We start from the raw sequence: 17,582 nt of genomic DNA, 5'->3' as shown, positions 1-17,582 counted from the left end.
CCAAGGCCAGGGGTAGGGCAGGAGCCTTAAGCTGAAGAGCTCAAGGACAATGTCCAGGCCCAGAGTGTCAAGCCCCATGACCCACAAAAAAAAAAAAGGAAGAAACAATACAAAGGCAAGGAGACAAATTATATGAGTTATTTCAATCACAAAAGCAACAAGATGAAGTGCCACCTAATGAAGCAATTGATAAAAGCGTAAGAGGCTCATTGCCAGGTATACAGCTCAGGTAACACAATGGCAGTGGATTAGGAAGGAAAAGTACAGGACTGAGGACTTGGCTCAAGTGGAAGGATACATGTTTGAGGTCAAACTCCAACACAAACCCACAGAATCTGGTCAAAAGTAGGTTTCACTCCAGCACAACTACTAAAGAAAGCAAAAGAGAAGTGTGGGCAGTCAGCAAACTATAGGCTACCATATAGGATGAAATAAGAGTCTAAAGTGTTCCCGAAGGTCAAGGGTTAGGGTTAACAAGAAGCTTCCCACAAAGAAAACTGCAGGAGCCTCCCAGCCATGAAGAAAGAGAACTGGGAGAGGATGACATGATAGTATTCTAAGAAGGCTCAGAGTTCCAAACCGTTTCTAACAATTCAAGGTTTCTAACAATTCAAGAAGGGCAAACATAATCACTGGATTTACATACTCTATTCTTCAGTTTTAAACAACACTTAAAAGAACTGATATTCTCTTTCTGATAGTTCACTGCGAGATACTTATTGGTATACTTTTCTGTGTACAGATTATATTTGAGGGAAAAGGTATTTTTTGAAGTAAAATCTCAACTGGAATGACACTTATGTTGGCTGTTGCCCATTCCTCTTCTCTCCAATCAGTCTGACTCCATTCCTGGAACTTTTCTTATCAAGGTCAATGGCCATGGGTTAATCAGGCCAGAATGCCATTATAAGAAAAGGAGCATCCGTACTGCTATTTTCTCAAATCCAACAGGAAGATCATTAGTCTTAAGACCAGAGTGTGCTAAAACCTCAGCTACATCACTTACTAATTATGTGAACTTGTGGAAAAGGACTAAGTTTTATAATTCAAATACTTCTGCATTCATAGTACTGTACTTCAGATAAAGACATTTATTTCATAAGAACACTGTAAAGAAAGATTAAAGAAAGCAACAGTAAAGCACTCACAATTGTAAACAAAGTTTTCCGTAAATGTTAGCTACTATTATTAGGCCTGAGAGAAAAAGGAAAAGTCTCAGGAGAAAGGGAGAGATGAGACAAATTATAGCAAAGTGATAAGATTAATAAGCCAGGAACATATAGGCAAAAAAGAGCTGGCTTAATTGGTTAGTAGCTGTTCACATTCAGGCAGTAGACTGGAGCTGGAATTTGCTGGGCAAAGACAAGGAAGAGAAAGATGGATGAGTGAAGGGGGGATGAATTGTTGAATTCAAGCTGTAAGGAAAGGATGGGTATGTCAGAGGTGAAGAAGGTAGAAATAATGGATCAAGGAACTGCAAGTGTTGAAGGGTATGAAAAATGCTAGTGTGCACCTGTAGAGGAAAAGCTGAAATCAGAGAGATGGTTAGGAAGTACCAACCACATGCCAAGTTATTAAAAGACTCTCCTTATTATAAGGGTTTGGAAATCATGTTAGAGTAGTTTGGGAAACAGGATCATAAACCAGACTGAAAATCTGAGGAGTAATCTTTTAAAAATTCAGAATGAACACAGCCATTTCAGGAGCAAAATCTCAAGATTTCCTATTGAACAGGATCACCACTATTTCATAATTTAGTTCTATACTACTATGTCATTTACTCTATATTTCTCTACGCAAATTGGTAACAATATCAGTTAACACTAGTGACAGTAAGAGATTAAGCCAAAAGAAAGAGATTTACTAAACCAACACAGGAAATAAGCCAAAAGAAAGAGATTTACTAAACCAACACAAGAAATATGCCCCTTATGAGTATACTTTCACTAAAGACTTTAACAAAACTCACCAGATTTCTTCTTCAGGCTTAACTTCTCCTTGCTGCAAATATGTTTGGAGACAGGGGTTTTGTTTCTTCTAACAGCTGATGTTTTAGATTCCAAGGGAGAAAAATGGATTCTTTTAATTTCACACACTTCTGAATGTTCCGTAAGGACATCCTTCTCAAGTGGCTCTCCCATGCCTCCATCACTCTTCCGCTTACGAGCAGCCAGAGGAGTGACTTCGTGTGTGTAACTCTTGGATTTCCTTAGGCCAGGATCAATCACTGGAAGACGGGGAAGCATCTCTGTCTCTCTTCGATTACCTATCACCTTTTCACATTCACCTACCACACTGTGGAGACATCTTCTTGCTTGTGGCTTGGGCATATCAGTTTGGTTTTCCCTGGCACAGGTGGGCTTCCTTTTAACAACAGTGGCAGAGAGTATCGGGCGTTTCTTAGGTTGTTTGTCGTGACCTTGCTTAGGAACATCAACAGCATAAAATGCAGGATGAGTCTGTTCTGTACAACTGTAACAGTTTGACTTTTCTTCTACAGGTTTTAATTCCTCAAAAATCTCCTTGGGAGTTTTTGAATGCTGTTCAGGAACAGATAGTAAAACTTCATTTTCTTCCCAATCCTGAGAACATTGTAGGAACTGAGAAGTTCCATTTGCTAATGCTTTACCTGTTTGCTGAGATACACATACTTGTACCATGTTATCTTTTACAAATTGACTTGGGGATAAAATAGGACGAATGGATCCCAATTGTGGATCCTGATTTAGATCATAATTATCCTTTACAAAAGAATCTGGACTTAAAATTGTTTGGCAAATATCAGGTATGGTTATGGATTCCAAACACACAGGCTTCAAATTGTCCTTCATAAACATGTTTGCTGAGATATGTGTCATTAATCCTGATTCATTATTAGTTGTCTGGCTGTTTTTTACAAAAGAATCTGGACTCAAAAAATGTCCTTGGCTTTGCATAAAGTTCAAACTTGAAGAATGATTTGGGGTACAAGTAAGCTTACTATTCTCTTCACTTGAACCATGAATATTAATGAAATTAAAGGAAGTTTTGGTTATGACTCCCTCATTGAAATGAAAGTCTTTTGAATTACCAGCTCCTTCTACTTGTTTTCCATTTTCAGAGGCAGGAAGAGATGAGTAGGCAGTAGACCGACGTAGAAAAAGTGGCAAGCATGTTTCACCATCGCACTCTTTGAAAGCAGGGCTAATGGGTGATATTGGTATCTTATTTTCTTCGAGAGGAAAAGAATTGCTTTTAGTTGGGGAACAGTTCTCATTCATAGCAAGATTTTCACAAGCCTGCAGGGGGCTCCTAACTCTGGCTCCGTTTTGAGAAATGTTAAATGTTTCATTGATGGTTTGAGTATTTGAAATCTTTCTGTAATGAGATGAAGAGACTGGCATTTTCTTCTTGTTAATGGTGTCCCAAAGACTCCTCTGTAATAATAAGCGAATATGCTGATCAAGTTGCAAGATGTTGAATGTTATTTTCTTTCTTTCTTTCTTTTTTTTTTTTTTTGAACTTGGGGCACAGCTCTGTCCTTGAGCTCTTCAGCATAAGGCCAGTGCTCTACCCCTTGAGCCACAGCACCACTTCTGGTTTTCTGGTGGTTAATTGGAGATAAGAGTCTCATGGACTTTTGTGCCCGGGCTGGCTTTGAACCATGATTCTCAGATCCCAGCCTCCGAAGTAGCTAGGATTACAGGCGTGAGCCACCAGTGCTAGCTCATTTTTTATTTTATTTATTTAGTGCAAGTTCTGGAGCTTGAACTCAGAGCTTGGGTACTGTCCCTGAGCTTTTTTTTCTCTAAGCTAGTGCTCTAACACCTGAGCCAAAGCACCACTTCTGCTTTGTGATGCTTAGAGAGGTAAGAGTCTCATGGACTTTGCTGTCTGAGCCGGCTTTGAACCACAAACCTATCTCAGCTTCCTGAGGAGGTAGGATGATAGGTTTGCACCACCAGTGCCTGGCTATTTATTTTACTAATTTTTTTTTGTTTAAGTTATTGTACAAAAATATTACTTATAAATAAGAAATATTATATATGTTACTTCATTTATCAACAAAATAATTCTTATATATTACTGAACATTTCCCTAGAGTATATCATATGACAAAAATATTACCTTTCATGCTAATTTACTTCATATGAAATAATAAAGACCACAAAAAAGAGAATTACCTTTTTCTTTTTTTGTTCTTCAGCATTCCCTAGTAATATAGCTTGGTGTTTCAGAATATCATTGACAACAAATGTCACAATCTCTCTTACTCGGCCCTCCTTCACTGGTGTCCAGTTAATAGAAATAACAATCTTTTCTTTAGGCTATAATCAAAAGAATAAATTTGAAATAATTACAATAATAATAATTACGTAACAATCAAGACACACTGTATCTAAATTAGAATAGGGAATAATGGTTACTTGTCAACAGTCCACTGCATTTAATAAGTCAAATATACTCTCATTTTCCTAATTATTTCAAGATAAGAGGGGAAGTCACTAAGTAGAAGGGTTTATACAAAATGAAATAAAATCTCATTATATGAACAGATTAGCTTCCACATCATTTTAATTGGTTTTTAAAAAGTTCATTGTAGGGTCTGGTTTTCAAGTGTGTACCCTTCTGGTTTAAAAACAACTGTATATTTCTATTTCTTTGCTATGACTAGTACTTCTATGCCATATACAGTGACCCTGTATTATACTCTATGCAAAATGAAATATAAGTTGGACCAACTACTTTCACTCTTCCCCACAAACATCTTTACCATCCACATCTTAATACAAATATTTGCTAAGCAACTAGGTTCCAGACATGAGAACAGGTATCTCCTTTAATTCATTCATTCAATGCTCCCCTCTTCAGGAAACAGGGTCTAGGGTGACACATGTTTTACAGGTGAAGCTGTCCAGACAGCCTGGCCTCTGATTCAGAGTTCAGACTTTAACATCAGTACCACACAGCCTGGCACAGAGAATCTGTCAAACGCAAAACCTTGAAATGACAAACTTAAATCCTAGGGAAAAAGATACATTTCTGTTTGGGAGGAGAATAATTAAAGCATGATTAAAATAAAAATAATTATATAACTTTATTGTTGTTTGTTTCTCTGTCAGTCTGGGGCTTGGACCGAAGGTCTGGGTGCTGTCCCTGAGCATTTTTGCTCAAGACTAACACTGAGTCTCTTAGACTTTCTTGCCCTGGCTGGCTTTGGCTCACGATTCTCAGATCTAAACCTCCCGAGGAGCCAGGAGGCTCCTCATACACATGAGCCACTCACATCCAGAGATAATTTGAATTTTACTCTATAATCGCAGTCTAGAAACAATAAAGTAACTTACTTGTTCATTACAACAAAATAGAGAAGAGTAAAAGCATTATGTAGATAAGAAAGCAATGTATCTTTTCACACAAAACAACAGCTAACTGCCATTAGCTGTTCATGGAACAAAAGGGAAGTGGACAGGTTCTGAAGTATAGAAAGCCTAGTGGCCCTCAAGTGGCAGCTGCACTTAGCCTCTCCTTCCTTACTCCTTAGTTTCTCCTTATTTACCTTAAGAAGTGTTATTAGTCAAGAAGCTCAACCCACTTCCAACATTGGGTTTTATACTTTCCCAGGTCCTACTCAAAAAGGACAAAGTAGCCACAGAAGAACAATACCATGTGGATTTTGGTGAAAAAAAAAATTAGACTATTGCTCCAGGCAATGCAATGTAACGTTATTTTTTCTTAATGCAGTTTTTTGGAAATTCATGAAACTGAACTTGAAAACTGCATCCAGATCCAAGAAGGGTGTGCAAACACTCCACACATGTTATATGTATGAAAAACAACCCTGAGGAAGTCTGTCTGCTGTGTCTGTGCAGGCGAAACCAGGTTCACCACTTCATCAGAAGACGCAGTTGCCCCATCGGAAGATGGGAATGAAATGTACGCCTAAGACAGGAGGCAATTTAAATAAACGGATGGATGGATGGATGGATGACAGAATGATCTTACAAACGAATTCGGTATTATTGCAGAGCACCATCTCGGAAGGGGTGACACCGATCAAGACACACTGACATGCTCCACGGAACCACCCCCCACCCCCCCCCGTACGATTTAAAGCTAAGAAAACGAGTTGTTAGCGCTTATTTCCTGCAAGAGTAGCAGGATTCTTCACCTTTCTTCCTACTGCGTTCGGTGACGACAATATCAAAGAATTTAGATAAAAAGTCCAACACCACCATCGCCTATTCGTGTGCAGCAACGATGAAGTGTTTGTTTTATTTATTTATTATTTACTTATTTGCAGTCTATTCAACAGAAAGTGCCCAGAGAGCAGAGTCTAGGGATGCCGTCGAGGATGCTGTGCGCATGCGCACTGGCCCCGGGCCCGCGTTCTCCCCCCGGACCCGGTGCAGCCCACCCAGGTGTGTGCAGAAGGGCGGGGGGAGGGGGAGGGAGCGGCTACGACCCCGGCCCGCCCGGCGGAGCCCCCCCCCCGCCCGCCCCGGCTGACCCCACCCGCCCCCCCCCCGCCCGCCTCGGGGCCTCCTACCCGCAGCTCGCAGCGGCGCGGCTCCACGCGGAAGCCCAGGTCGGCGGCGGGGCCGCGGACCTGCACCTCGACCACCTCGTCGTGCGGGTTGAGCAGCAGCAGCGGCCGCGTCCGCGTCGCCCCCACGCGGACGTCGCCGAAGGAGACGAAGGGCGAGCGGCAGAAGTGGCTGAGCGACAGGACTGGCGGGGAGGCCGCCTCCGCCTCCGCCGCCGCGGCCGCCGGGGGCCGCCGCTCCGCTCCGTCGCGGCTGCGCGCCGCCCGCTGGGTCGCCATGGCCCGGTCCACTCACTCCGAGGTGGGCGCGGGGACCTCGAGGCAAATCGGCCGCCTCGGCTCCTCACGGCCCCCCAGAGCGAGGCGAACGACGCCCGCGGAGTCCCGGCAGCTCCGGCCCGGTGTTTTATTGCCTGCGTTTAAACTGCTCGTCTCCACCAATGGGCGCCTTCGGGCTCCGCCCACGTCGCCACGCAGCCAATCAGGAAGCAGCGGCCGCCGGCCAATCAGGAGGCAGCGCCTTGTTTGAATGACAAAGCCGCTCGCAGAGGTTCCCAGCTGGGACCTGGACTCTCCGCGCCCCGTGAGTCAGAGGCCTGGCTGCGGGTGCACAGCGGGCTCGGAGCTGGTGAGCGGGGGTGCCGCCCGGAGAAGGGGCGGCTGTCGTCGTGGCTGTCCCCGCCCAACCTCTCCTCCCACCCCTCCACTCCCTCCCGCCTCCGCCCTCTTCCTCCCCTCCCTCTCCTCTCCCTCCTTTCTCTGCTCTTCACTCTCTGTCCCCGCTTCCCGCTCCCTGCCTCTGCCAGGACTGGGGTTTGAGCTCAGGATCTGGGTGCTCCCTGGACGCTGCCCCTTACCCTTCTCACTCAAGGCCAGCGTTCCACCGCTTCAGTCACAAGCCTCACTACCAACTCTTTGATGACCGTTGGATAGAAGAGCCTGGTGGACTTTTCTGTCCAGGCTGGCTTCGAACTCAGATCCTCAGATTCCAGCCTCCTGAGTAGCCCCAGGCTAAAGGCTTGGGCCACTGGTGTCCAGTTTACAAACGGTTTCCCACCCTAGAAACCTAGACTACTGGAAGCACAGCTGGATAGATGAAACCCGAAATTCCCGGGAATTCCGAAGTGATGGTTCTATAGTGCCATTGACAACTCACTGATTTTTGTTTTGAGGATTGTACATTCGCATAGAACTGTGTTGTTTATTCCAAACTGGAACCTATGAGATACTTTGAAAGGACAGGCACCCAGACAACAGAATACAGGTGTACATGTCGTTTCTTGTAGAGAAAGAAAAATCCAAGTGGAAAAACAAAATGAAGAAGAACTAGGTATCATATTCAGTGTCACCCAATTTGAGAAACTGACTTACTAAACTGAGTTACCCTACCAATATTTAAACAAAGTTTTTCATACAGAATTATTCCTAGTCCTTCATGATTCATACACATTTTAGTAAAACTGTAAATATGAATTACAACTATTTTCAAAAACACTTAGTTTAGATTTACTACTTATGTATCAGATTAACATTGGCTAAAACACATTGTCGGAACACTTAATATTCCAATTAGTTAGTGATCCTATTTGTAATCTATAGTGATTATGTATAATTATATAGTGAAATATAATATAGAGACTTAATAGTTTCATTTACATTTGCTTTTGATCTTCATAGTTGTTGTTGACTAACATGGTTTTGATGAATTAGAATGACCCGTGCTCATAGTTTTTACTTGCTTTCCACTCCTACTTTCCACTGTTTATGAACCTGCTCTTTGCTGTGAGATGCTACTCTGTGTTGGCTATGACAATGGTTTTCTTCCTTTGTGATTGTCTTTTCTCTAAAAGAGGAGGCCATGACAGAGGAAGGGGTAAAAGTACTCATCTCCCACTGCTACCCACGTCACACATAGCTGTAGAGGTCGGTGTCCTCCCTGAGGGGCCCTGTCTTTACCCCTTTCCACCTCAGGGTCAGAATACCAGGTCCTTACTAGTCTACTGCTATTGATGGTTGCCTCACATCATGCCACATCTTTACAGTCCATTTATTAACATACCCTCTATTAGACTAAATAGAAGTGAGACAACAATTAACCTTGTGACCCTGTCTGACAGAACAGTATCCTTAGGGAATTGCCTATTAATATAGAATTCCAGAATAGAAAGGACTGAAGGTGTGCCTGCCTAGGACAAGGCCCAGTCGTTTCAAACCCCAGTACTACCAAACAAGAAGGAGGAAGAGGAGGCAGGGAGGGGGAAGTAAAGGAGGAGTAAATATTCTCGAATAGAGGCGATTCTATTTAAGAAAGCACAGGCATAAACTCATGCTATGGAGGAGCCACGTGGTACCACTGTGACTACTTGAATTACTCCTGCTGGTGATGTGTACCTGGAGAGCAATTTATTCAAAGACCAAGAGGCTCCAGGACTCAAGTGCTATGCTAACAGATTTATAAAGATTATAGTGTAACCCAGTTTTGCTTGACTATGCCAGACAACATATAGAGGAGGAAAAATGAAAATGGTTGAAACAAATAAATAAGGTTATTTTCTGAGAACCAGAAGCCATCCATAAAGCTTCGAAGACATCCCTCAATTTTTGTCGTTTTAGGAAGAGGATGGTCCAGGATTAAACCCAGATATCTGAAAGGAAACTTCAGGGTCTGATGTCGGGAGCAATACGATTTAAATGGCCCACTGATGCTAGTTCTTTTAGGCTGGTCTTTGAACAGATGTAATGGGGGAAGGAGTTTGGATCTGGAATGTTCCCCAAAGGTCCATGCAGTGAAGCCTTAGCTCTCAATGATGTCACTGAAGATGTCCTAGGAGATTTTAGACCTAATCCCAAACTCCCAGGATTCACAGGTGGAATCTAGTCACTTGCACCTGTACATCAAAAGATGAGTAAGGGTGAAGGGTAAAGAAAGAGAGTTTATGAGGCAGCTGTGAGGAAAAAGCACTTCATCCCCTCTTTCCTGGACACTCATTTGCTTCAGGCTTAAATAGCAAGAACATGGATGGGCTGTGAGAAGTCACAGGTGGGTTATGGCGAGCTTGGATGGCAGGTAACGTGACAGGTTGTCTGGAAGCACTTTGTCCCAAGATGGGTTAGGTAGAGCCAGATTATATGATGAGCCATTTGTAACTGCAAAGTGGGCTTGTTCTTTCTGGATTCCAAGATGGCAGCAAAGTGTCTGGCTTAGGAAAAATGACATAGGTATGGTATGGAGGGACAAATGCTTCGAGTTTATCCTGGGTTTTAGTGGTTTGTGCATCCAAGTAAGGATTCAGCCAAAGCAGCTGTGGAGCACAAGTGAAAAGTCATGTGAAGAGGAGAATCGGACCCTCGTCCTTCCTCTCTCTTTTGCTCCCTAGTGCACTCTGCCCTCTCTCCCCCACTACTGTGGGTGGCCTCAGGCCTGACCAGTCATCAAGTGAAGCCTTTAAAGGTGCGAGCCCAAACCGCTCCCTTCGTAAGCTGATTATCACAGGTATCTCTCTTAGTTATATAGAAAACTAGCCCAGTGACATTTGGACAAGACTGACAAGGAAGATCACTGAAATCTATATTTCCAGAGACTTCCCTGAGTCCCCTTCCCTGGTCCCAATTTGAGAGGCATGGTCCCTCAAACCTGATTCCCTAGTCTTTGATAACCACACCAGTTAACAAGGACTCATTCCAAATCTTCCTCAGTTTCCACCTTCTCTCAACCCTCATGAATTGTCACTAGCCCAGGTTCCAAAAAAATAAAATCTGGACAGAAGAACAAGGGAAGGACATACCATGGGAGGAAAGCCTACACTACAGACCAGAAGAGTTATGAGACTTTGACAGTCTAAAGTGGATTATAATGAGGTTGGACCAAAGGAGCTAGTCTTGAGAAACAATCACGTCAAATTTGTTGTGGGTACACCTTACCCAATCAATACATTGAATCAATGGCTTTAATGGGAATGTCTTTAATAGCTTGCTAGGTCCATTCGTTAAAGGCTAAAGTCAATAGTGCTTTATAGTCCAAAAGATGGGAGAAAATCTGTACAGCCTACTCAGCCAAGCTGCCTTTCCTCTAGTATAATCTTGTCTGCAGGACCTGTATCTTCTTGGTAGTTCTCAAAATATCAGACTGTTCTATCCTGTTGATAAGATTTGCCAGTTCAGCTGGCATGGTAGTGGTGGCTTATGCCTATGGTGGCTCATGCCTGTAATCCTACCTGAAATCCTAGCTACTCCAGAGGCTGAGATCTGAGGATCATGGTTCAAAGCCAGCCCTGGGCACTAAAGAACTAAAGAATGTGAGACTCTTATTTCCAATTAATCACTAGAAAACGAGAAGTGGGGCTGTGGCACAAAGGGGTATGATGGTAGCCTTGAGCTGAAGAGCTCAGGAACAACACCCAGGCCCAGAGTTCAAGTGCCATGACTGAAAAAAGAAGCCAGATCAACATACAGAACTGTGATTCATCTGAAAAGTCATCCTACTTGCAGGGTAGTTTCCTAAACATTGGCACAAGATATCACAGCCCTGAGTCAGAGACAAATGACTTCATTATGCAAAAAAAAAAACAAAAAACAAAAAAACCCCCAAAAAACAAAAAAAACGAAAACGTCTAGGATCCACTCCCATGGATTTGCCCTGTCTCCTGGGGCAATACAGAACACCTCTGCCGGCTGGCTGCCTGCCCGTAGGGCAAATGTGTTGCATGAGATGAGCACTGAGATGAAAATTCGACTTTTGAACAGCAGTATGCACAGCCATCATAGCATTCTTCAGGAATACCCTGAGAAGATCAGTCATAACTTTGCATTTTTGGCAAAAATCTTGAAAGCCTGTTCAGGGGCTGTGATGAATTGTGTCTCTTTAAAGTAGGACGCACTTTAGATGCCAGTAATAAGACAAGTCCAATGGCAGGCGATGAGGTCAAAGTCACCACATCAGTGAGGTGGTCTGAGAGATAGTCCCTTCTGAAGAAAGAGGAAGCCGCCGTGCTTTAGGAAGCAGCTGGTGGTAAAGCATGTCTCAGGAATGTGTGTATTATGGAGTAATGGAGTGTATGTGTGTTGTGTACAGCACATGAGTCAGCCTTTTTACTAACGAGGCTATTTGTAGATGCCAGTCCTTGGACTTTCTCAAGGCTAGCACTCTACCACTTGAGCCTCAGCACACTTCCAGCTTTTTGCTATGTATGTGGTACCGAGGAATCGAACCCGGGTCTTCATGCATGCTAGGCAAGCACTTTACCACTAGGCCAAACTCCCAGCCCCTCAAAGAGGTACTTTCCTTAGCAATGGCTGACTGCTAACCTTCCAACAGAAGCCAATGCTAAACCTCCACCCTGTGGCACCAACAAACCACTTGTAACACACTATCCCATCCAATTTTCCTGTCTTATGATTGACATTATTTTGCCTTTGTGGGATAAAAAGCACATAGTACAGTTATGTATGAGTATACAGTATATATTAGTACAGGATTTACAGAAAGCTCTGCCTTTAACCAGTGAATCTATGTTTTCCAAATGTCAAAAATTCTTTGCCTTTTCTTTCTTCCAACAGGTAACTTACGTTTCTTTCATGTGAACTGGTTAGTAACTCCTAATATGGCGGCAATGGTGGAATATTACTTCAATGTGAGGCTAAGATTGAACTTAGATCCGGGTTTGTTCTTTCTGGTGGGCAAGAGGAGAATGTAGGATGAGAGAGAGCTGCTGTATCATGTAGAGTCCAAAAGAAAGGCCTTATGGTACAGACAGGCCAATGCTCACATGAGATTGACTTTGGAAGTAAAGCATTCCCCAGAGATTGCTTTGCTGATTAACATTTGACTCCAACCGCATGAAAGACTGAACCAGATCCACCCAGCTAAACTACTCAAACTGTAGACTCACATTCTTTGAGGTAATATTGTTAAATTTGGTCTGACTTGTTGGATATTAGCAGTATTATATACCATATGTGTCAGAGTATATATTCTGCAGAAATAGGCCCCTGGACACAGTTTACTGGTCTTCTCATGGAAACAGTGACTTGATAGAATATGTAATTGTCTACAGAAGACTCTGTTGTGGACAAGATGGAGAAATATCAAGACTTTTGCACAGACCACCTGAACACCATTTATGTGCTAAAACCAGTGATTTCTCCCACAGCCAGAATGTACTGCTCTGACAATGAGGAAGTTAGACTTGTGCACAGACCAACTGAACACCATTTTTTTTTTTTTTTGTCAGTCCTGGGCTTGAGCTCAGGGCCTGAGCACTGTCCTTGGACTTTCTCAAGGCTAGAGCTCTACCACTTGAGCCTCAGCACCACTTCCGGCTTTTTCCTATATGTGGTACCGAGGATTCAAACCCGGGTCTTCATGCATGCTAGGCAAACACTTTAACCACTAGGCAGAACTCCCGGCCCTGAACACCATTTATGCGCTAAAACCAGTGATCATTTTTCCACAGCCAGAATGTACTGCTCTGACAATGAGGTAAGAGTGCCATTCTAATCACATAGAATAACCAATCTCATTAGCAGATCTCTGATTTCTTCAAGCAAAATACTAACCCAAGCACTGGTTACTCACCTCTTATTCTAGCCACTCAGGATGCTGAGATCTAAGGATCATGGTTTGAAGACAGTCTGGCAGGAAAGTCTGTATGACTCTTATCTCTACTAAACTACCCAGAGTTGCACGTGTAATAACAGCTTAAGTAGAGCACTAACTAGCCTTGAGCACAAAAGCTCATTGGAAAGCATCCAGACCTGATTTCAAGCCCCAGGATGGGCACAAGAAAAACTTATCTTTAATATTTAAATTTATATTCAATGGTTCAGCATTAGTTTAATGGCTTACACACTCAACATACACATATTGTCAAGTATTATGTGCTTTATAAGCTCCCCAAGAGCTTAGGGATAATATCCAGGCCCTAAGTTCAAGCCCCAGACCCAGCAAACACAAATGTCCCCATGATACTAAGCTTTCCATTTTTTTTTTTTTTTTTGCCAGCCCTGGGCTTGAGCTCAGGGCCTGAGCACTGTCCTTGGACTTTCTCAAGGCTAGAGCTCTACCACTTGAGCCTCAGCACCACTTCTGGCTTTTTTCTATGTATGTGGTACTGAGGAATCGAACCTGGGTCTTCATACATGCTAGGCAAGCACTTTAACCACTAGGCCAAACTCCCGGCCCTAAGCTTTCCATTTGTTCAATGTTTTTGTATTCCAGTTTTACAGAGCTTACAGAATACTGTTCTCATGCTATGAATAAGGAATTCAATAAAACTTAGACATATTTTATTAGGACCAAAGGACTTTCTATTTATTTTAAATATCAAAATAACACAAAGAACTAATTCAATGTACAAGACACTTCCTATTCTTCACAAATAACTGACGTTTTCTATAGAGACATTTATCCGTAAGGAACATTAAAATTCACAAGATACTTTACACACAGTTGACAGTGACTTTTTTGATATTTTAGATTTTCTTTTGTAATTGCTTTCAAGTGTCCTTTATTAAAAAAACAAAAGGTTATGACTTGAGACTGAAAACAAGTTCAAAAACATTTCTAATCAATGTACATCGTAATTCTCCTTTACCAGACAGTCACTACACAAGATGGAGCAGCTCAACCCCCAGCTTCCAGCTTCATGCTCTACACTCATCCACTGTAGCACAATTTTTATTTCTAGAATCAGAGGAGTCTGGTTGTTGGGAGGAATAAAAAATGTGTCATTACACCACAGTACACTGTCAGACTTTCTGCAAGCAGGAATATCAGAGGCACAGTTATACAATGATACGCTCATGCTCTTCATTCAAAGTAATGTTTTAGAATCAATAGCAGTAATGCAAGCACTGAAATTACCTTTCCTTACCTAAGAATTTGAAAAATATAAGGTTATTTTCAATCTTCATATAACCTCAATGATCTGAATATAATTCCTAATTTCTCTGCATCTAAATAACTGCAGTGATTGAATTTGAATTCTTTTGGAATTAAGCCACAATACTCAAAAAGTTGAAACGTGAAAAGAAGGAAAACGTAAGCATTTTCTCTTTACCAAAATCTCTCTCATGCTATTACTTCTATGTTACTAATGCTACTTTCAAAGAGAGAGCAGAACACATGCCACTGTTATCAGAGAAAAGTATCCCAAGTCAAAGTAACTTTACAAAAAACAAAGGTGACCTTCCCTTTCAAAAACACTAGCAGCTGTGCTGAGGAAAATGTACAAAAGAAAAGGGTAGGCTCCATACAATAATTGTCTAGTTCCCAGAAATGATTTAGAAAATTATTCCCACATTATTCACTATTTACTCAAATAACAAGTAACATTCATCATAATACTTCTTACAAGTTTTCTGAAATGCTACTTGTTCTTTACTAAAAATACATTTCCGTCATTTAAAATTTGGCACTAAATCTTAGTATATCCAGATATAACTTTGTTTAAAAGTCCTAATTTTTCCTGAGTTCATCAACTCAATTTACACATGGGTTAAGAGGTTGCCTCTCCTAATGAGAAACTCATCTCAAACTAGCACCCCTGCGAGGGTTAGGCAAAGTGAAACAAGAAGTCACTTAAGTACAGAGAGAGGTGGTAAGGAAAAATTATTTAGGAAAGAATGAGAGAGGAACAGAGACAATGACAGATACACAGAAAGAGAGAGGAAGAGAGACTGATGTGATGTGGCTACTCATCTGCTTTTTTAGATTCTCCCAATTAAGGATCTAGAGACAGTCCCAGGAGTGGCTTCACAGTAATAATAAAGGCCACCATACATATTAAAAAGAGGCAAATCATAAAAATAAATGTTAATATGTACTTAATATCAATATTCATACATAAACATAAAGCAACCTAAAAATAAATCATTGCCCAACCAGCAGGCAGCACAAACATAAGACCCCCTAATAAAAACCAAACAAATCAATCATTAACCCACAATCTAACCAGCAGAATCAACTGGAAGCTATTACAACACTTTGAAAAGGCACAAAGTATTCAATCCAGAAAAGATGAAAAGATGAAAGGTTAAAAATGTAACTCTTCATCCATAATAAATTAAAAGTGTTCAGCTAACTCAGGCTATATGCATAACTCTTAACTAGTGTTCAATTTTGTGTCAATTATGGTAAAAAAGAAATGAAGAATATTTAATTACTTATTAGCCCTTAATACTTTTCAGTCACTCTGTAAGGATGACTGAACACTTCTTAAGATTTGGAGAAAATTGTTAGTGTACTTATTTCATTACCAACCATCACTTAACAGTCAGTGTAGTCACAAAGCACCAGTTTAAAATCGTATTTTTCTACTTTTTTTTTCTCTAGTAATGTATGTTTAAATTACTAAAAGTATGCAAAGCTTACCACCTCTATAGTTGTTGGTTGTAGGTATCCTGCTGATAAAAGGAGCTGACCCTAAATTTAAGTGTTATTTAAAAAAAAACAGGTGGAGGTTTCTTATAAAAATAACCTCAATTTGATCTTCAAAAGAAATCTAAGGCAAAAATTATTTTGATAATGTAGTGTAAAAAATAAGCTACTATTCAGCATATAACAGTGTTCATTAAAAACATTCAATTAAACTGAGGAAAACTGTACTTGCAATTGGTTTGTCAGTACGACTATTCCCAGAGTATTTTCTTCTGCTCTTAGTTCTATACATATAAACGCAAATATTTAATACTTAATCTCAGTATTCAAACTAATGATATTTTTTCTTAAAAAAAATCCATTATCCTAAGACTTCAACTGTGCTTCTTTGGACAACATTTATTCAAACAACAGAGAATGTAAATTCTTAAAAACTATACCTACTAAAAATCTTTGGTGCATTAAAGTCAAAACCGATCAGGTTAACAGAGTTCTGCACTCGATAAATTATTCAATTTACATATTAAGTGCTAACTGCTATCAGCTAAATATTAATTTAAAACAATAAATTATACCACGAAATAAAAATTCTCACTGAGACTAAACTTAGTTGTGAGACTCAACGTTTTAAGTATAGTTACAAAATAAAGGGATTTTAGGAGTTACAGAAAAGTCAACTAAAAAACGTAGGCCTCATTTTATACTTTCTATGCCAACTTCAAAAATTTATATACATTCAATTTTGCCCAAATCCACGAAGATTTGTCCCAAGTAACTTTTTTCCTTCTATGTTTGGAAATTAGAGGCAGCAGATTTGTTTTCTTGTGGGTGTTGTTTGTCTTTTTTACGTGAGGATCGTTCAGCCTTCCTGTGAGAAGGATGGAGCGCCTGAGCACAGTGGGTGTCTGTCAGCACCACCTTCCTCTTCATCTGCCAGCAGCTGACCACGTACTAGCCATACTAGCCACAGGAGGCCACACCAGTTCTTCCATCCTAGCCTTGGAAGCTCTCTCTACAAAGAGAAATGCATCATATTGCTTCCATTTGGAGTGGATTGCGAGGGTCCAGTGAGATAGCATGTGAATGTAGTTTAGAAAACAGTAAACCACTATTCAAGTTCAAGTTATCTACAGTAAGAACAAAACCCAATTATTCACTTTACTTCAGAGCTATATTCCAGAAGTTCTGTGTAAATCCAGCATTACAATTAAGTCATGTATTTAAAGCATTAGAACATCATTATTAAAAGAATCCTAAATACCTTCCAAAAGCAAGGTATTCTTTTCAGTGTGAAAATGCAAATCCTCTTTTCCTGCCACCAAATATACATGATGCCATATACATACAGATATACCACTCGTCTTATTATAAGTCTAAAGTTTTTACATTAGCTTACACATAAAGTAGAATTTTTTTACATAAGCTCTGTTTTCATCATAGTGTTAAGATTTTGTCTTACTATAATCTTGCCAGTCTTTATGATAAATATCGCAACAGTCAATTTGAAAGACCAATAAGACTTACAGTACCACTCATAGTCAAGCTCAATTGTGTAAGTACCCAGATATAGCATTTCCACATAAAGTAAGAATGCTTTAAAATTCACAAATAACTCATTCATTATGTCTACTGGTCCTAAGATAATTACAACCAAACCTTAATAATGAGGCAAAACTCTGG

At 40.9% G+C, this 17,582-nt stretch overlaps 1 protein-coding gene across 2 annotated transcripts in view; it reads right to left on the bottom strand.

Moving 5' to 3' along the window:
• Positions 1-6,805, bottom strand: part of Aspm (assembly factor for spindle microtubules) — a 42,937-nt gene extending 36,132 nt beyond the window's left edge. The window contains exons 1-3 of one of the 2 annotated variants that reach the window (XM_090341467.1): positions 6,530-6,805; positions 4,164-4,307; positions 1,970-3,416 (exon numbers count right to left, since the gene is read on the bottom strand). In XM_090341467.1, the coding sequence (XP_090197593.1) occupies positions 1,970-3,416; positions 4,164-4,307; positions 6,530-6,805 (1,867 nt within the window). Of the gene's footprint in view, positions 1-1,969; positions 3,417-4,163; positions 4,308-6,529 lie in introns of those variants that run through there. The other variant, XM_090341468.1, reaches the window with a different exon arrangement.
• Between the last annotated feature and the right edge of the window lie 10,777 nt (positions 6,806-17,582).

The sequence above is a fragment of the Megascapheus bottae genome, chromosome 10 (assembly GCF_031878675.1).
Source record: "Megascapheus bottae isolate mThoBot1 chromosome 10, mThoBot2.hap1, whole genome shotgun sequence".
NCBI lineage: Eukaryota > Metazoa > Chordata > Mammalia > Rodentia > Geomyidae > Megascapheus > Megascapheus bottae.
This window is presented reverse-complemented; position numbering and strand designations above follow the sequence as displayed.